The 20,579-nt window shown below is 54.8% G+C and overlaps 1 protein-coding gene across 1 annotated transcript in view; it reads left to right on the top strand.

The window, feature by feature from the left end:
* SYT2 (synaptotagmin 2) overlaps positions 1-20,579 on the top strand; it is a 106,186-nt gene that overhangs the window by 76,347 nt on the left and 9,260 nt on the right. The window contains 3 exon segments of the mRNA XM_032318804.1: positions 18,346-18,489; positions 18,492-18,539; positions 19,495-19,661. Of these exon segments, the coding sequence (XP_032174695.1) occupies positions 18,363-18,489; positions 18,492-18,539; positions 19,495-19,661 (342 nt within the window). The 5' untranslated portion in view covers positions 18,346-18,362.

The following is a 20,579-nucleotide window of genomic DNA, read 5'->3' as shown; positions in this document are numbered from 1 at the left end:
ATCTAAGTTAAATTTTACTTATCAAATAAGCTAGATTTAGTTTTGCTCATAGGGCCTAAATGGTCTTGTCTGCTCAGGGAATTCTCCAGTTTGGTCTCCGTTTTGTATTTAATTTCAATACCCCGAAGCCATCCCTGCACGAGTAGTGATGTTCTGAAGAGAACTGTTGAGCTCCCCCACGTAATCCGGTGGTGGCTTCTCTTGAGGACAAAGAGCCTGGGAGCGAATGAAGCCAGGGGCCAGCAGGCGATGGGATGAAGAGTCATTGGAGTCTCATGGGGTTGGAGAGGGAACTTTGAAGTTCATCTAGGCCAACTCTGTGTCCCCTCCCTGTCTATAGCATCCCTTCCTGTAGTGTCCAATCTCAGCTTGAATACCCTCCATGCCAGGGTACTCATTACCTCACGAAACCCCCATCCCATCAGGATTTTGCAAAGTGCTGGCTGTGCAAAACTCCTCCCCCATTTTGAGCTTGAAGAAGAGTTCATCTTCTTCCCCAGCCCTCACACTGCTGGAATTGAAGAGGGGAAGCAGAGGAATCCCTCAGTGCAGTGTGGGGCGCAGGGGCAGACTGGCCTCTGAGCCCTGGAGGTGTGCTATGGTCCTCACCTCGGAGGGGGCTACCAAGGAGAGCCAAGATGGCTGCCAGAGAAAACTGAAGTTCGATGCCTGAAGCCTTCCTGCCTCAAGTGTGTGAGGAGCTTGAATTTGTGGCAGAAAATCAAAATGACTGAAACAGACCGGCTTCGTATATGGAAAAGGTGAAATGCAGCTTCCCGCTTACCAGCCATAGGGCTGCGGGGTCTGATGGGAGCCACGGCAGGAATTCCAGCTAAAGTTTTAACCCAGGCCCTTCCATAGGGAGACAGAAACCCCTGATGTTCACATCGTGCCTATTTTGGGAAACTTTCCAGGCCTGAGGGTTTTGCCGGCTTGGAAGAGCACTGAACTGGGAGCCAGGCTCTGCCCCATGAACCCTGTGACCTTGGGCCAGTCACTTCCTCCCTCTGGCTCGGTTTCTTCTGCTTTAACCTGTGTTGCGTGTGGCCCTTCAGAACGGACGTGGGCATCTTCGCCCTGCGGTTGGTGAATGCTATCATGCTCAGTGTCCCTGGTTGCATGGAGGGGACAATCACCCGCCCGATGCCTTTTCCGGTCTCCTTTAGCCTATGGCGGAAAGGCTGGAAACCTGTGTGCCCCTGACTACGGCCTGGCTCATTCCCAGTGCGCTTGGCAATGGTGGGTGTAGAGCAGTGCTTCAGCTCCTGGAGAGAACGCCGAGAGGCCTCTGGTGTCCTGGCCCAAGGAGACTCTCCTGCCCCAGGTCAGGCTCTGGGGTGGATGTCCCAGAAGGTGGGGTTTCTCAAGCCCGGGCCGATGTCCTCCTGCCCGTCAGATGTCGTTCCTGCACCTTCTGGGGCCATGGTGGCGAGTGGGCCCATCTCATCTTGTGGTTGTCAGACACCCACCCCTGCCACCTGCCAGATCTCTTACCTAGAACTGTCCAGCCCCTTCCAGGTACACGTCTGTGTCCCTGGCTTGGGGCTCAGGAAGCCTCCCCTCAGGGGTGCTCCCTGGTTCTTTGTGCCTTTGCTCCGTGGTCTCTCGGCAGGAGCACCTGTGCATCCCGGAGGAAGCAGGTGCCCTGCTTGGTGCCCAGCGCCAGGGGCAGGGGCTGTGTTAAGTCTCCCCGGGTGGCCCTCTAGTCCGGCTCTCGCGGACCAAATGGAGCGTGTCAGTGCAGAGCTGGAGCACTGACCACGGGTCTGCCGGGAGAGCTTTCTGCTCTGCGTGTTCTTTGTTCTTTCTGATTGAGGTGGAACTTAGATTAATACACACAACTCACCGGAATGTTCTCCGGCGCGAGTATCCCAAAAGCCGCCTGTGTCCCCGCCCACTGCTCTCTTTCCTCTGTTGCCCCGCCTCTGTTTCTCTTCTCGCTGGGTCTCCTTCCGTACTTGGCTGTGCTTCATCTGCCTGGCATTTCCCTTCTTCCTGTGACTCCTCTCAATGTGGATGTTCCCGGGAGCCCGTCTCTGGTTTCCTTCTCCATGGGGTGACTGTTCTCCCAACCCCCGCCCCCAACCTGTGCTAATGACTCCCAGACCCTGGTTCTCCCCATAGCGCCCATTCCTGAGTGCACACGAGCCTGCCAGGTACCTGCCAACATCACCGCCGCTCGGTGGCCCACTGGCACGACTAGAGAGAGTGCCGCTGGGACGTCCTCCGGGCACCAGCACCACTAGCTCTGTTGCCTCCGGGCTCTGTCACTGCAGAATGGGGGTGCTGGCTGGAGGCTTAACCTGGGCCACCATAAGTGCTCGGGAGAGGCTCACCCGCCTGCAGGTTCCCCCCCTTCAGGAACAGGACAGGTCACTGTCCCTGAGCTTCACAACCCTCCAAGGCAGGAACTCTCCTGGTTCTCATCTCACAGTTGGAGAAGCAAGACCCAGAGAAGCTAACCTACCCGCCCAAGTTCGCAGGGCTGCAAGTGGCAAAGCTGAGACCTGAAGCCAGGTCGTCTGACCCCAAGGTCGGGTACTAACGTGCACAACATCGCTGCCTACCGCCCCCCTCCAACCTGGCCCCAGGGGCTCCGTTCCCTTAGTGGTCCTACTCCCAGGTTGGGATCCACATAGAATCCGAGCTGGACTTTCCAACTTGGAATTTTCCTGCATCTCTTCCCTCCTCCAGCCCGTTGGCATTTTGAGGACATGGTTTGCCCCTGTGGGCCCCTATTCCCCATGTCTCTTCTTCGGGGACTATAATTGTGCCCCCAGGACTTACGTGACCCACTTTAGTTTTTGGAGACCTTGAGCTGTCAGAGGTGTTGGCGGTAATGGGCATCTTTATCCGAAAAGTGAAGGGCACGTCTTTTTCCCCAGGGCCTGTCCAGCATCTGGGGGGATGTGGGGGGAGCAGACAGCATCCCCCCTCAGCTGACCCCCCACCTAGGTGCTGAGAGCGCCCTGGGCTCCCCTGACTTCGGACTGCCCCCGGCTCCCTGATCGGCCCCCAGTAAAATACTCTGATCTCAGTATTTCAGAGTATGAAATGCTCTGCCCCTGAGGCCAGCTCTTCCCGTCCTATGGGGCAGGGGAAATTGGGCACGATGTGAGTGTACCCCGCTCGGCCTCAGTCTCCTCATCTGTTAAATGGGAATATTGTACCTACCTGACATGGCTGAGCATGAATGAAATTCAGTGTGGCAGGCAGTAGAAACTCGAGGAAGGGAAGCTTTCCTTCCTTTCCCCTGACATACACCCCCACCCTGCGGGCCCAGGGCCTTTGTGATTTCTTCCCCCGACACTTGGTCCCACGAGCTGGGGCTGACTGTTAGGAGGGAACAGAGCCCTGGGTTGGGTGCCAGGAAATCAGGGTTCCAGTTCACAGTGAGGTCTTGGGTACGTTGATCTCTGAGCCTCGGAGGTCTCCTGTCACTGGGGAGAATCCCATCTGCTCCACCTCTGAGAAAACCTGAGTGTGTCGTCTTGCCCCGAGCTGCTTGAGGATGGGGCTGAGTTTTCTTCATTCATATTCCCAAAACTTGGCCCTGACATGACCTTCAAGGTTGGATGAGGCGGGCAACCTCTGCCCGGTCCCTCATTAAGGAGGGAAGGAATTTTCACGCCCTTCCTCGGCCTGTGTCTCTCTTGAGGTCTGGACCGCATGGTACTGCCTTTCCTGAGGGAAGAGCCCGAGGGAACAGCCTGCTGGAGGCTGTCTGTGTCTTGTCTCCCTGCTGAGCCGTCCAGGGAAGCAGGCCTGCCTCTCCCAGACCAAGGACGGCTCAGGCCCTAGGCTGCGGAGGTCTGGCCTTGACAGCATGCCTAAGCCACGGAGTCTCTCCCCTCCCCTCCGCAGGGAGCCTGCTGGTGTGGCTGCCGGTGGGGTGGGTGCTATGCCCTGTGACACTCCCCCTTCTCCGTTCCCTGCCTGTCAAGCCCAGCAGCCAGGCTGCTCCAGGGTGCAGGGCCGGTGCTGGCAGGAAATGCGGAGGCCAACAAGACACCTCCCACCTCACAGCCTCATGCAGGGACTGTGACACAGGAGTGGCGCAGTCTCCCCGAGGACAAGGCGGGGCTGGGGGGAGAGTCCCTGACTCTCAGCCAGGGCTGCGGACTCCTTTTGGGGACACCAGCCCTGACCTGGGGACAATGGTTAGCACGGACACTGCCAGCCCCTCTGGGGAGTGGTGAGGAAGGGCAAGGCATGGGTACTCGGGCCACTCCGTGGCGGTGCCTCGTGGCTGATTTTGTCCTCATGGGGCCCTGTTGGGACAGGCACTTCGCCCGGTCTCTGCTGGGGCCTGAGCCTTGCTCCCAGAGGTGCCCCACTGCTAGGCTCCCGGTCCTACCCAGAGGTCAAGGTCTCCAAGCATCTCGGAAGGTCACGAGATCACCCAGGGAGGTGCAGAGGCACTTTCCAGAGAGTGGAAGGAAGCGGGGAGACACCAGGTCCCCCCATGCCTCCGTCGGGTCCCGTACCTCAGGCCACCTGAGGAAGCAGAGGAGCCCCTCGCCCGGGGACCAATGAGAGGTGACAGGATTGCTGCAGTGGGGCTGGGGGCCTGTGGTCTCCCCCACCCCCAGGGCTCTGTGGTATTGCAAGGTGCCCCACGCTGGGGTCTGTCCCGCTTGCCATCCAAGTACAGGGTCTTCCCATGTCACCCGAAGTCCTGGACACGGGTGTGGTCTGGGACTCCCCAACTTTCTGTTCCTAGGGCTTCTCACACTCCTGTATGTGGCTGCGTGACCCACACATTTACAGCCTTGTTCACGTATGTGTTCCCAGTGCCGTGCACACGTGTTAGCACAGTGGCACATGGTGTCACATACAGAGCCTCGCCGGTACCTCGGCCCTTCACTGTCCCGGTCCTTCAGTGGCTGCTGTCGCTTGGCTGGGCTGGGCCTGAGGGGTGCCAAGCCTCCCTTGTCTCCCAGCGGCTGCCAGCACACGCCACAGAGCCGCAGTTCTGCTCCGTCACTCGGCTAATGGGGCCTTCCACCATTCGCCCACCTCCTCCTCTCTGGGCTGTGAGCGTTGAGTGGGGCCTAGGAATCCGTGAGCCTGAGCAGGGCTGGGGGGCCTCATCCATGCCCCCCCCACGTGGAAATGGAGATGGGGCCGGCTGGCTGCAGCCTCCTGGCAGACAGTGGGGGCACCACCGGGGTCCCTATCAGCCAGGCCGCCGGGGAGGAGGCTCCTGGGGTCTCTCACTTCCTCCTCAGAGCCACCTAGGGCCCCTGTCACCTTGCTACGGCTTCCTGCTCCTGCCTGCTCCTTCTTTCCCCAACCACCCACACTACCCTCCCCCCACACGCATCACACACTCACGTTCACACGCTCGCCCCCTCCGACACGCTCATAAACTCATCCCACACACCGGCCCGCACCGCCACACGCACACACTCAAACTCAGACCTTTGCTTGCAGCCCAGCCTCTAACCCCCGGTCCCTTAGCGGGGCAGCGCTGAGCAGAGCTGGTGTGTTCAAAGCTCAGTAACGTTTAGTCAGGAAGAAGATGCATCAATTTTTAACGGTTTTTAGCTCAAAATGAAGATGTGCATTTGGCGTGCAGGGTAACGGGGCCGTGCTGGGAAGTGCAGAGCCGCTCACGTGGCAGAGCAGGGAGCCCGTGGACTGGCGTCAGGTAATCACTACTAAGCCATCGGTTTCCTCTTCCGAAACCAGTGCTTCCCCATGTGCTACAGGAAGTGGCTGTCCTGGGTACCCTTGACAAGGGCACAGCCCCCTCCCTGCCCCGTACACCTAGGCTCTGTGACCTTTGGGGGTCAGGCCTCTGCACCCCCACTGCACCAGGCAGCCTGGGAGGCATGCGTCCCCAAGCTGCCATGTATCCCCACTTAGTCAGGGTCCCCCAGCCTTCCTAGCCCGTTCCCAAGCATCTTGATACCCAGCCCTTGGAAACCCTTTCCTCCGCCCCAGGAGAGCTGCCTGTGGGTCTGGGAGACATTGTCGGGTGCCAGGCAGCGGGGCTCTGGACCAAGACCCAGGATTCTGAGTCTTGGGAGAAGGGGGAGGGAAAGCAGCAGGTCCAGGGGTAGAGGGACCCTTTAGACTGGTGGCACGGGAGCCCCCATCGGCTGCTCTGCACAGGCCAGCGGCTGGCGGGCAGCCTGGGGAGGTGACTCAGCAGCTGCTCAGAGCCTTCTTGCTCTGAGGAAGTCAGGGCCCTGGCCCCTCTCCCCACCGCCCAGGGGGTGGGTGGGCGCTCCTCCCTCCTGGTCCCAGCTATGGTCCTGGCTGGGGTGACAGAGGGACGCAGGTCCCCGGGGCCTGGCCGGACTGGGGCATCCCTGACCCCCCCCTCCACAGTCCCCCTGCGCCCTGCTTCCCTGTGGGCTGCTGGGGTGGAGCAGGGGCGACAAAGAGCGGGGAGTTGAGGACACGCGGACACGACTGCTCCTGCCACTCTGTGCTCTGCCTTGCTGCTTGTGTGAGGTGAGAACCTCCATCCCTTGGGGGGCGGTTTCCTCACTTTTCAGACAAGGGGTTTGGACTGCGTTGTCTGCTGGGTTTCCTCAGCTCCGTGATGAAGGGTAGCCGCGCCTCAAGTCTAGGTCCGGGGACAGACGCCCTGCACCAGGTGTGCGGCCTTCCCCTTCGGCACCATCGGGCAGCCAAGCTGGGATGGTTAACTTAGCGAGGTGCCAGGGAAGGCTCCGGAGGGACTCAGTCCCGCTCATCACCCTCATCTGCCCTGGGCCTCTCCTCAGGTGGCCTAGGATTTGCTGACCTCAGCCTAGATGCAAAAGAAGGGAAAGGAGTGTGGAGTGTTGCAGCAGGAGGGATTGAAGTTAGACCCTGGGAAGGACTTTCTCGCTCCCTGGGACCTTGTGGTAGGTCCACAGCAGGCTCTGCTTCTATAGAGAAGCCATGGCGACCTTGCTGCCAAGTTGCGGGACGTGTGGCCTGTCCCAAGCCTCGCTACACAAGGAACTCGCAGAGATGGCTCATGGGTTTCCAAAATGAGCTAAAAAAGTAATTCGTTGAAACTTTATCTTCTGCTTCCCTGGACCAAATGAGGGATTGGAGCATTGGTTCAAAAAAATAAGAAAGTAACTTATCCTGAAGTATTGATCTTTTTAGCCTGCCAGGCTTTGGTGAGAGGCAGCTTGCTGGTTGTGCATTTCCATCTTGTTACCGTGGTTTCTGCAAATACAACCTGAGGAGACATTAAATACGTTGTATCCAGTTAGCGCCCCATGATCTGGGCCTGAGTGTGGTAATCCACAGGGGTGCAGAGTCCCCAGATCATTCTGAAGAGGTTTGAGGTGGCAGTTGTTGAGTGTGTGTGTGCACGTGAACATGCACGCTCCTGTGCTTTGGGTGTGAGGTGGGGATCAAATGTACTCAGCTTTGATGTGGGGTCAGAGTCTGATTTTGAAGGGAGTCTCATCAGGGAGGACACCGTGGGGGTCCAGGGGCCTGTTGGAGAAGCGTGTGGGGCCTCAGAGCTGCTGATGCTTTCTAGGGCAGAGGAGAAGCAGGGGCAGGGAGCAGGGTGGGTTCTGGGTAGGGGAGGCAGGAGAGGTCTCGGTGACCCCCAACCTGGGTGATTCCTGCGTCAGCTACACAAGCCCCCTCCTTTGTGCCTGTCTTTTGCAAGGCTGGGGACTGGGCTCTTGGTTCTGGAAGCCTCCCCGGGGCTGGGGAGGGGATAGGCAGATTTACCTGTGTGCTTCAAAACCCAGGCACCATAGCAGGGTGCACAGCGATCTATCTGCCAGTTACTCCTTCCCAACTCCCCTCCCCTGAAGCAGTGACAACACATGTCACCAACTCCCTCTGCATCTTTCCAGAAGCAGTCTCTGAGTATATAAGCCCATATCTACACATCTCCTCCTCCCCCCCCCCCGATATTATGCTTACCCTTGTGCATATTCATTCTTTGATTAACATTCTCTTGAGGTCGCTCCATATCTGCACCCACAGATGGAAGCCCTGGGGCAGATTAACCTCCCTCTTGAATCTGGTGACCATGAGCTGAGCAAAGACCCTAAAAGCAGAGCACTGGGGAACTTCTGTGGGTGTGGAGGGGGTGCGAGGCTGGCTCAAGCCACCTTCTGCCTCTCGTCTGACCCCCTTCCATCCTGTCAGACAGGTTGTGGTCAAGGGCATCTTAGATGACAGGGATCGCAACTAAGCTCGGAGAGCCTCTGGCTCATGAGGGGGATCACCTCCAGCGGCCTGTTGTTTCTGCTTGCTGGGAAGGCTCTCTGGAGAAGGGGGTAGCCCTCCTTGTCTTGCTGTACCCCAGGGCTCTCTGTTCATATGCCCTGCTTAGCCCCCACGGGCTATCCTGTTTCCTCCCCTGCTCCAGGGCACTTCCTCAGGTAGATGGGTAAGATAAGGAATAAGTCAACCAGGTTGTCACTGGCTCCACTACACTGCCCCCCTACCCCGCTGCCCCCCAGCACCAGTGTCTGCTCATCCTGCAGAGGGGCCCAGAGGCAGCAAGCTAGTGCTCAGAGATCCCAGCGTGGTTCTGAGTGTGCAAGGACTCTTAGAACACCTGTACCACCTCACCTGGCCCTGCCCACCCAAGCCTGCCTCCTCTCTGCTTTTCTCCGGGAGAGTGCAGGGGTGGTGGTGGAGGGGAAGCTGGGGACGAAGTATGTGCAGGTGGAGAGGGCTCACTGAGTGGTGACTACAGCCCAGAGGCCCAACTGACTACCCCTGGGGAGGGAAGCTGAGGCCAGAGTGCTGAGGACTCAGACCGTCACAGGAGCCGAGTGGCCATCCTGGACAGACAGACAGACAGACGGATGGCAACCAGTGGGCTGGGGGTAGAATTGAATACCTGCAGGGGTTCTCCATCCACCCAGCTACCTAGCTCATCTCCACCGCTGCTCCTGGGGCTTCTTTTCCCACTGTTGGAGACTCCCCTGTCCTGAGCTTCCGCTGCGCCCCTTCCCCCGATGCCACCCCGGGGTGGGGGGATAGGAGTGGTAGAGCAGGAGGGGCCTCAGGCCGACTTGGGCTCCAGTCATGATGCTGACTGTGGGGCAGGCACTTAGCTGAGCGGAATTTGCCGTATCTCTGATGGCCATGCCCTCCCTCCCAGGCGGATTCATGGAGAACAAGACTGGAGACCTGACTACTTAGTCCTTCCTGCCTGCCTTTCCTCCATCAGCCTGCAGAGGGCGCTGTCGCAGAGCCTTCAAGGCTTATTTGACTTCAGGCACTGGTCTTGAACTTGAACTTCCCCTGACAAGCCTCTCTGAAGTCTTAGAACCTCAGTTACCACAGTGTGGCCCCTGAGCTCCTGTGTCACGGTGATCCAGGGCGCTTGCGGCTGCTTAGGGGTTCCAGAGTCACACTTCCACCCCGCAGAGCCAGGCCTTGAGGGCGCGGGCTGTCAGGAGGGTCGGGGGTGTGGGTCTGCATAAGCTTCCCAGGGTCTCCCCAGGAATGAGACTCTCCCTCATCCCTTCCTCTCTGTCTGCTCCTGGCTGGGTCTCCTGGGGAGCCCCCTTGCCCCACCCCCATTGTCAGACCTTGACCCCGACCCTGTAGGCCCAGAGCGGGCGCCTCCACCCAGCCCCCAGCCCATCTCCCAGCTGTCCCGGTGTTGGTGTCACAGCACCCTGCAGCCCTCCCTGCCTGATGGTGCCATTTCATGCTTTCCCGCTCTGGCAATTCTCACCAGACACAGGAGTTCACTCCGTCGTGGGAGCCCCCGGAGCCTCTAATCATTTATCATCCTCAACACTTGCAGCTGGCTGCCTTCCCCAGGACTGCAGCCTGAGCCACGGGGGAGGCCACGGCAGCTATAAATCCCTGAGGATTGGACTTTTCCTCTTTTTCTGTGCTTGTCTCTGCCTCTGCTCAGACCCTGGAAGCCTAGAGTGGGGAAGAGCCCCGGAGACGAAGGAGGTGGCTCTGCTGGGAGGGAAGGAGCACTGGTTGGGGCTCCAGAAGATTCTGCTCCCAGCACTGCCAGCAGCATGGGCTGTGTGCCCTTGGACAAGTCACTTCACTTCTCTGGGCCTCTGTTTTCCACAGGACTGTTGGGAACTGGCGCTCAGTCTTCAACCTCTTGTTTCCTTAGCTTCTGGTGGAATAAGTAGGGAAGAAAACACTGACCCCCTAGGCTTACCCAAGAGGGAACATAAAACCTCGTAGTTTTTAGAAATGCATACGTGCTCTAGAAATGGTTGGTGATGTCACAAACATTCACAGCTGGGTGAGTTCTAGGAGGCACTTCGGACAGGAAAGGCATGGGACTCATCCATTCCTGACAGATGGTTGGGAGGGCCTACTGTGTGCTAGTCAGACATCCCTGTATTCATGAATCTTCAAGTCTGGGGAGTGGAGACACAGATAAAATGATAAAATACAGCACATGTCAGTTGATGATAAGTGCTATAGAGAAAAAAAGTGGGGGGAGGAAGTGCCAGTGGCTGGTGGGGTTTGCACTTTCAAAAACGGTCATCACCGATGACCTCACTGAGCTAAAGACGTAGCCATGTGGAAACCTGCAGGGAACAGTGTTTCAGGCTGAGGGAACAGTAGGTGCCAAGGCTCTGAGCTAAGAGTGTGCTTGGCATGCATGAAGATCTGGAAGGAGGCCAGCGAGGCAGAGGGCGGGGAGGAGCAAGGGCACGGGCTCTGTGTGCAGGGCCTTGATGGGGTACTTTGAGGGGGAATGAGCCACTGTAAGCGTTTTGTTTTTGTAACAGGATCCCTCTGCCTGCTGGGCTGACAAACTAGAGATGGACAAGAGGGAAAGTAGGGAGCCTACCATCCTCCTTGTCCTGACAGAAAGGCCCCCTGAGGGGTCCTTGGTGGCTCAGTTGATTGAGCATCAGCCTTCAGCTCAGGTCATGATCCCAGGGTCTTGGGATCGAACCCCGCGTGGAGGGGGAGGGTTATTCGGGGAAAGAAAGAAAGAAAAAAACCTGGAAGAGCAGGCCTGGGAGGGCTCGGGGCAGGGCAGAGGGACAGAGAGGCCTGGAGCCTCTAGAGGGCACCGTGGGATTATGGGGTGGTGGGGAGAGGGTTTGGGAGAGTGAGGAGATCAGAGTCAGTGAGTCACTTCGGAGGGAGGGACTCTAGAGGGGAAATGGAAATGCAGCCCAAAGAGCAGCCTTGGAATTAGGAGAAGCACTTGTCAGTGTTGTGGGCAGGCGCAGGGCCCTGGAAAGCGCTCGCACCAGCCCATTTAATCCTAGCGAGACTAAAGGCACGAGGAACGCCATCTGTTTGACAGTGAAGCCATCTCATGCTCAGAGAGGTCAAAGAAACCAGCCAGGGTCAGACAGCTCATCTGGGAATGTGCTCGACTCCATGGCAGGGGCCTGGCTGCCAAGGGAGAGGAAGGGTGGGCAGCCCCCAGAACTGTGCACACCCCCACTTACCTGTCTTGTCGCACACACGCACAAATGCGTGCACACCCACTGAACCCAGCCTGGGGACTACTGGAGCAGTCAGATGGAGTCTTTAACATGCTTCTGGAAAGAGCCCCGCCAGCAGAGTCAGGCAGTGGTGCTCCCCGTGTCCGGGGAAGGATGGGCTCCGGTGTCATCTGTGAGATGACATAACGTGCCCAGTGATCTAAGAGTCTGTGTCCTGCTCACTCAGTGTTCCAGTCACGTATCAGATGTTTACTGAATGCCTGTGTTATGTCAGATGCTGTGGTTTCTGCGAGGGCACGGTCAGCAAAGTTTCTCTTAAAGGACCAGAGAGTAGAGACTGTAGGCTTTTCGGGCCACCCAGGCTCTGCCACAGCCACTCGGCTCTGTCGTGGTGTGGAAAACAGCCAGAGGGATCGTGTGAACAGATGAGTGTGGCCGTGTTCCAATAAAACTTTATTTACAAAGATTAGGCAGTGGGCTCCGTGTGACCCGTGGGCCAGAGTTTACCAAACCCTGCCCCAGAGCTACAGGAGTGAGCAAAACAAGCGTGGTCTCTGCTTAAATAGTTACAGGCCACGTAAGGGCTGGGAGAGTGAGGACGCACACCAGGCCTTGATCTGGTGCAGGTGGCGGCAGGAGCCCTGGGCGTGGTCGGGAAGGCTTTCTGGAGGAGGTGCCATCTGAGCTGGGCTGAGAGGGGTGTGCAGGTCTTAGCTCCGTGAAGTTGGGGAGTGGGGACACAGAGGGTGCAAGGGCCCTGTAATGTGTGTGTGTGTGTGTGTGTGTGTGTGTGTGTGTCAGGGGGCGGTGCATGTGTATTACAGGAAACAGCAGAGGGCAGGTGTGGTTGGTGTTAGAGACTGGGGAGGGGAAGAGGAGATGAAGTGGATACAGAACAGGACGGCCTCGTAGGCCACGTTTGGGATGGCGGCTTGTGTCCCTGGGATGGCTTTTTTTTTTTTTTTAAAGATTTTATTTATTTATTTGACAGGCAGAGATCGCAAGTAGGCAGAGAGGCAGGCAGAGGGAGAAGAGGAAGTAAGTTCCCCACGGAGCAGAGAGCCCGATGTGGGGCTCGATCCCAGGACCCTGGAATCATGACCTGAGCCCAAGTCAGAGGCTTTAACCCACTGAGCCACCCAGGCGCCCCTCTGGGATGGCTTTTAACCATAGTGATGTAGTCAGATTCATGTTTTATGAAGGTTGCTTCGGTGGCACCTGCAGCACTGATTGGAGGTGAGCGAGAGGAAATACAGGGGATGGAGGGTCTGTGTCAAGGGCCTGGCTGGACCTCTGGGCCTCGGAGCTCAGAAGTAAGGTGGGTTGTGACAGCCGTTGGAATGGGACTGTGGTCACCTGGGGGGACCCTAGGCCTGAAAAAAGAAGGCTCGAGGGCAAACCTTGAGGCAACGGATGGAAGCTGAATTAGGATGAAAATCAGGGAGTGGTGGGGGTGAACACGAGGGAGGTCAAGTATGACCAAATGAAAGGTTCCGCTGGGCTCAGCGACCTTGCGGTCATCTGTGGCTAGGCAGAGGGCCACGTCAGTGGGGTGATGGGGCAGAAGCCGCGGAGGGGGCGCTGAAGGGAGGGGGGCGAGGAAACAGAGACCATGTGGTAGGTGTGACCCTGAGGGGAGGGGGAGACTGAGGCAGCTGAATGAGGAGGGGCAGGGAGGGTCTTCATTGCTTGGTTGGTGGTATTTTATTTTATTTTATTTATTTAAATTTTTTTAAAAAAGATTTTATTTATTTATTTATTTGACAGACAGAGATCACAAGTAGGCAGAGAGGCAGGCAGAGACAGAAAGGGAAACAGGCTCCCCGCTGAGCAGAGAGCCTGATGCGGGGCTCGATCCCACGACCCTGGGATCACGCCCTGAGCCGAAGGCAGAGGCTTAACCCACTGAGCCATCCAGGCACCCGGTTGGTGGTATTTTAAAATGGGAAAAATCCAGCACACGGAACCCCTTCTTTTTCTTCTCTTTTCTTCTTTTCTTTTCTTTCTTCCTTCCTTCCTTTCTTCCTCCCTTCCTCCCTTTCTTTCTTTCTCTCTTTCAGGATTTATTCACTTACGATTGAGAGAGAGCGAGCAAGTAGGCAGCGGGGTAGGCGGAAGGAGAGACTCCCCAGCAGGGCCCGACACAGGGCTCCGTCTCACAACCATCAGATCATTTCTGCCCCTGAGCAGAAATCAAGAGTTGAATGCTTAACTGACTGAGCCACTCAGGGGCCCCAGAGAGGGAAATTTTCTTATCCCCAGCCTTGCCCTGTTCCCATTTTTGTTTTGTCTTGTTTGTTTCTGTTATTTGCACTTTGTATTTGTTTTGTGTCCCTCACCAACTGCCAGCTGCTACCAATACAGTGGTGGCTCAAGTGACAACATCCACTGTTCTAAAATAATTCCTGAGCCTACAAATAACTTTTCTTACTAGTGTATCCTCTACCATTGAAGAGGTTGCATGGTCCAGAGGAAAGTAGGATTGGGCAGACATTGGGAGACCTGGTGACCAGTCCCAGTAGGCTGTGAAGCAACTAGACCTGAACGAACTGGTTGAGCAGGAAAGGTTGGGCTAAGGAAGACCACAGATCAAGACAGTGTCCTGAGGTCAGAGGGGTCGCCTCCGACCGAGATGGAGGGCCTGGTCTTCGATAGGAGGAAAGTACTCAGCTGAAACAGGTCATCGGGAGGAGAGGGTGGGTGGCTTGGCCTCTGGTGGGGCATTCTCAGATTTCTTTCAGTGGCTTCTAATAATAACGGGCCAGGTGTTGGGGCCATGGAAATAGAAGGGTCACGTGGCTGTGTCCATTGCGAAGGGAGGCGGAGTGAGTTGATGGGGCATGTATGCGAAGATTTCCATGTTGAGCATCCGGGGGGCGCCCGGCTGCCTTCATGCGGCTGCTCACCCGTGGTGCTCCGTGGTCTGGGGGGCAGCAGAGAGGACGACCTTGATAGGGCGGGTCTTAGCTCCGACTGCCATAACAAAATACCATAAACCAGGAGGCTTATCCATGACAGAACTTTTTCACAGCTCTGAAGGCTGGGACGTCTGAGATTGGGGTTCCAGCACCGCTGGGTTCCAGTGATGGCTCTCCTGCAGGCTGCAGACCACAGACGTCTGGCTCCCCACCTGGTGAAAGGAGCCCGCTAGCTCTGGCCTCTGCTTCTCCCGCCCTAACCCCATCCCAGAGGCTCCACCCGATCACCTAAATGCCTCCCAGACCCTGCCTCCTAACGTCGTGACGTTGAGCTCAACATCTCAGCATAGGAGTTTGGGGGGCAGGAACACAAACACTCAGACCTCCTGGGGGAGGGGATTTCTCCAGGTGGTGTTTAGCCTGGGGGCGTTGAAAAGGCAGAGAAGGGGAGGGTATGTAGGGAATTAGGGAAAAAGTTATTGGCGTGCTGGACCACTCTGGGAGATGAAGACAGGAGGGACTGAAGGTGCCTCAGGGAGGTCAAGGAGCTTTCTGGAGGAAAGGCAGGCTAGGCGGGGGAAAGTAAGTGTGAGAGCCGTGAGTCGGGTTGGTGAGCCTGTGACCTGCAGCCAGAAGACCACTGGGGCAGGAACTGAGGGGCTGAGAGCAGGGGAGTTAGGAAATGCTCCAGGGAGCCAGCCAGGGGCCAGAGGCCAGGCCAAGCAGAGATTTAATCTAAGTGTGATGAGAGGCCATTGGAGGGTTTTCAAACACGTGGCTGGCTGCCGCGTGATTAGACTGAGCAGAGGAGAGCGGGAAACTTCCAGACAGGTGGCTACCGTGGGACTCCAGGTGGAGAGGTGGGAAGTGGCCGGACTTGGAAACCACTGCGAGTGGAGCTGACGAGTTTGCGCACCCCCTGTGGGGGTGACGGCAGGTGAGGAGCTCAGGATAACTCTAGAAAGTGATGCATCTAGAAAGTAGCGCTTTATAGATGTGTAGCTGAGCAGGTGGGCCCTGAACCCGCCCCATCCGTCTCCGCGCGCCTGCCTCTGCCCCTGCCTTGTGTCAAGAGCCATCTTCTCCAGCATCTCCGTTATTCTCTTGCTTAGCTGGGCAGTTTTGTTCTCATGCTTTTTGGCCAGAAGTGGATTTAAAAGGGCATTCCAGGCTCCGGGCCCTGGAGAAGCCACTGCTCTGTGCTGCGGCCTTATTAACAGCCCCCACGTAACCTCCAAGCCGCTGTTGTCACTCCCCTGTGGGGATTGCCCAAGAACATTGGAGAGTCTTTCATGGGAACTTGCAGTTAACATGACATCCATTATTGGCTTTTTTAAGCTCTTTTCCCTTCCCTCTGGAGTCAGGGTGCCTTCTAGGCTTTTACTCACTGGCGCCAAAGTGCAGTTTTCAAAATGTAAATTTGTACACATTACCTGCATCCTTATAGCCCTCTGACAGCTTCCCATTACTCTTTGGGTGAAGACAAAGTCTTTGCTGTGGACTGTGAGGGTCTGTGCCTGGGCCACCCCGGCCTGCTCCTCCAGCCCCATCTTGACTCAGGCTCCCTCCACTCTGGTTTTCCTTCAGGTTCTGCACTCGGCATACTGCTTCCTGCCTCCGGGCCTTTGCACATGCTGTCCTGTCTGTTCAGGCTGCTCCTTCCTCTCCTCCTCACTTGGGTATTTCCCACTATCCTCAGGTCTTGGTCAGTTCCTTGGGAAAGCATTTTTTTCTCTCCCAGATTAGGTCAGATGTACCCCATTATAAACTCATACCACCAAGTATCACTCCTTTGTGGCATTTCTCAGAATTACACTTTTATTTTCACTTAGAATGAATGAATGAATGGTTCTCACATTTGTCCTCTCTGGTGCATCCCCTGTGTTCCTACTCTGGTCTAGATCCACATCGTCTCTGTCTGGTCTGTGGAACTAACCCTATGCTGGCCCTCAGCCGCAGCCTCACTTCCTCCAGTGCCTGTGGAGCTGTCTTCCCAAAGTCCCACTTTTAACAGAACAGGTCACTCCTCTGCCTTAAACGAATGCCCCAAAGTAATATTTTTACCAGCAAAAACTTGGAAACTGTCTAAATGTCTAATAGTGCAATGGTTAAGCAAATATGCTTCCATGGAATGGGGTGCTGTCTAGTTATTTAATAATAAAGGAAGATGTTAATGACAAGAGAAAAGATTGGGGGCGCCTGAGTGTCTCAGTCTGTTAAACATCTAATAACTCTTCATTTTGGCTCAGGTCATGATCTCAGGGTCCAGGGATCGAGCTTCACATCAGGCTCTAAGTTCGGGGGGAAGTTTGCTTTTCTCTCTCTCTGCCCCTTCCCCCACTCACCTGTGCACGTGCTCTTTTTCTCTCTAGGATAAATAAATCTTTTTTTTTTTAAAAAGATAGAGAAAATTCTTATGATAAAATTATATATTAAAAAAAGCAAAATGGGGCGCCTGGGTGGCTAAGTGGGTTAAGCCTCTGTCTTGAGCTCAGGTCATGATCTCAGGGTCCTGGGATTGAGCCCCACATCGGGCTCTCTGCTCGGCGGGGGGTTTGCTTTCCCCTTTCTCTCTGCCTGCCTCTGCCTACTTGTGATCTCTCTCTCTCTCTGTCAAATAAATAAATAAAAATCTTTTAAAAAGTCAGGGTCATGAAAAAAATAAAAATTAAAAAAGCAAAATGCTGAATTACACGTAGTATGGTCTCAACAAGTCAAACACACCCAGAAAAACTTACAAAATGCTGCAAAATGTAAACCTGAGTTATCTCTGGGTGGTATAATTATGGGAAGCTTCTCTTCCAGTCTCTTGCCCTCTGTTTTCTAGAGATGCTGATGTAGACTGAGGGCAGGGATGGTGACAGCAGGAATTTGAGAGGAATGAGCAGGAATCTAGGCAGAACGAGGTCATGGAGGAAATTAAGGAGAAGACAGGCTCAAGAAGAAGTCTTCCATAGCATAACCTTGCCTCCTTCCTAGAGTTGTGTGTTTGGATTTAAATGAGATATATGAAAGCGATAAAGTTTACAGGCTTTGGAGTCAGGCCAACCGGTTCATGCATCAGTCTCAGAACTTACCAGCTAAGTGACCTTGGGAAAACTGGCTGACCTCTCGGATCTCCATTTCCACTTCTGTTAAATGGGAATAATAATCAAATATTAGGCTATTGGGTCATAATCCTGGAGTCCCAGGATTGAGTTCCACATTGGGCTCCCTGCTCAGTAGGGAGTCTGCTTCTCCCTCTGCTCCTGCCCCTGTCCCGCTCCTCCCCCAGCTTCTGTTCTCTCTTTCTCTTTCTCTCTCTCTCAAATAAATAAATAAAATAAAAATCTTTAAAAGAATTGGGGCACCTGGGTGGTTCAGTCCGTTAAGTGGCTGCCTTTGGCTCAGGTCATGGTCCTGGAGTTCCAGGATTGAGTCCCACATAGGGCTCCCTGCTCAGCGGGGGGACTGCTTCTCTCTCTGCTCCTCCCCCTGGCTTGTGTTCTCTCTCCCTCTCTGTCTCTCAAATAAATAAATAGAGCAAAAATTATTTTAAAAAAAATTAGACAATTGTTTGGATTAGTTGAGGTCATGCATGGAAATACTTTGCACCATGCCTGACTCATATACATCGTAACTTGATGATGACTATTATTGTTGTTGATTTACCATAGTTATTAATATTATAGGAAATATCTTTGAATTATAAAGGGATTATTTGAATAGTCTCACTTTTTTTAAAAAAAGATTTTATTTGTTTATTTGACAGACAGAGATCACAAGTAGACAGAGAGGCAGGCAGAGAGAGAGAAAGAGGGAAGCAGGCTCCCTGCTGAGCAGAGAGCCTGATTCCTGGCTCTCAGGACTCGAGGGAACTCGATCCCAGGACCCTGAGATCATGACCTGAGCCGAAGGCAGCGGCTTAACCCACTGAGCCACCCAGAAAATTTTGAAAGAAAATTTTCTTTCAAAAAATTTGAAAGAATTTTTCCAGTCCTTTGGGTAGAGCTTTCTGTAATCCCTGGGACATTCATCTGCTCCTGTTCCCCTCTCGTCTGCAGTGATCTCCTCTGCCACCATGAGGAACATCTTCAAGAGGAACCAGGAGCCCATTGTGGCTCCTGCCACTACCACCGCCACAATATCAACTGGGCTCTTAGACAACTCTACCGAGAGTGGGGGCGCTGGGGAGAGTAAGGAGGACATGTTGCCACGATAAAGGACAAATTCTTCAATGAGATCCAGAAGATCCCCTGTGAGTGTCCCAGGGGGCTGAGAGGGTGGGGTGAGGCTAGGGTTAGTGAAAGGCCTTATGGGCAGGGCAGGGTGGGGAAGAGTGGGGAGTGCCAGTGGGATGAGATTGGCTGCATGTTTGGATTTCAGGATGGGTTATTTGGGGAGTCCCTTCAGGAATGGGGGAGAGTGTGGTCTGGCACTAATAAAGGGAAAAAGGGTTTTATATGTCCCAGTCTTAAAGTTTAGAAAATTATCAAAATTTGAAACCAAAGGAAGATGAAAAATCACAAAACGGAAGTTATAATTGAGGTTTTCCAGTCATATTCTGAAACTACGTTAGTGTGAAAGACAGAAAATACCTACCCTCATCTCCCATTGCTTTCTGAATTCTTGGCAAAGGCTATATAGGATCACCAGAGCTGAAGGGGAGCAGCCCCACCCATGGGAGATGGCGCTTCAGGACCACGGAGAGCAGCCCAGGGCCCACGAGTTCTGCCAAGTTGAACCTTCTAGGTCCTAAAGGAGCTTGGCCTGCTGGCTCTGGGTCAGCCGTCTCAAGACTGGGCATTGGCAGTGGGTTGGAGGGGCTCTTTCTATACTTGGTCCAATACAGACCATCCCATTCTCTCCACTATAAGCCAGTTTTCCATAGATCAAAGGAGTCAAAACTCAACAGAGCCAGTGGGAAGACAGCTCCACAACCAGAGTTGATGTTCTTCCTCACATACACCTGGCTGCTGTCTCTCAGGGCCTATACCACAAGGGTAGTAGGCTAAGGAGAGAGGAGGGTATTGATGAAAAGATGCGCAAAAAGGATATGCAATTTCTATGTCAATCACTCGTGAGTGTGTGGTTCACAAAGGTGGAGTGTGGGCATTGGAGTTCATAGTCTCCACCCCTTCTAGCCAGTGCTCTGGGATCTGGGGCTGTATGGCAGAGCGCTGCTGACTTTGGGGTCTTCTCTATGTGGGCAGTACCTCCCTGGGCACTGATCGCCATTGCCGTGGTCGCGGGCCTCTTGCTTCTCACCTGCTGCTTCTGTATCTGCAAGAAGTGCTGCTGTAAGAAGAAGAAGAACAAGAAGGAGAAAGGCAAAGGCATGAAGAACGCCATGAACATGAAGGACATGAAAGGGGGTCAGGTAGGACAAGGCAGGGGCGGGAGGACCAGAAAGGGGCCCAGGCCGGCCATTCCAGGTTCTAGAAGGTGAAGCAAAGGCTTCTGGGCTCTATAGCCCAAACAGCTCCCCTTCTTAGAACTCCACATGCCCCCCACCTTCATGCCTGTTGGCTACATCTCAAGTGAACTGTTGTCTACCCATCAGCTAGTGGGAAGCCCCCTTCCCACACGTTAGCACGACTCATCCTTGATAACACAGAGGACGAGAACAATATATGGGCGCCCAACGAGGCTATGGGACAAAATGTTGGAAAGAGAAACCCCAGCCTGCCAAGAAACCACCATTGGAGTGACCCTGTGTTTTCCTGCCTGAAGAGACTAGAGGACAAAGTCTTGCTGGAGGCCTCTGCTAGGGATGGGTGGGGGACCGAAGGAGGTAAACGAATGGTCACGAGGCACCAAGACAGGGCCAAGTGGAATCCATCTCTCACATAATAATTTGGCTTATTTACCCCTATTTTTTAATGTTCATTGGCCCGGAAAGGTCCTTTGATAAACTCTTGTTTCTCCTTTTGAGTTTACAAAGGCCCCTGTGTGCTTCACTTTTGCTCATTTGTTCTGGGAGTGATGAGGGGAAATCTCTTGCTCAAGGAATCAGTATGGAGGGTGAAAGGAAGGTCTTGATTTCAAGAAGTCAGCCAGAGATTTAAGCCTTTGAGGGCTTGTGTGTGCTCGTATACTCCTGCCTGTATGCGTGTGTGTGTGTGTGTGTGCGCACGGTGCGTGCCCAAAGGAAGCCTGCAGTATACAGTCGAGGTGGGGAGGCAATGCTCCGAGAATGATCTGGATGTAGCCTAGTCTGTTTTCACCAGGTGCTTGTGACTTCAGGGGCTGGTGAGCTGTAGGATTTTCTCTTACATCCTTTTTTCCTTCCCTTCTC

This window comes from Mustela erminea, chromosome 17 (genome assembly GCF_009829155.1).
Source record: "Mustela erminea isolate mMusErm1 chromosome 17, mMusErm1.Pri, whole genome shotgun sequence".
In the NCBI taxonomy this organism is placed as follows: Eukaryota; Metazoa; Chordata; class Mammalia; order Carnivora; family Mustelidae; genus Mustela; species Mustela erminea.
This window is presented reverse-complemented; position numbering and strand designations above follow the sequence as displayed.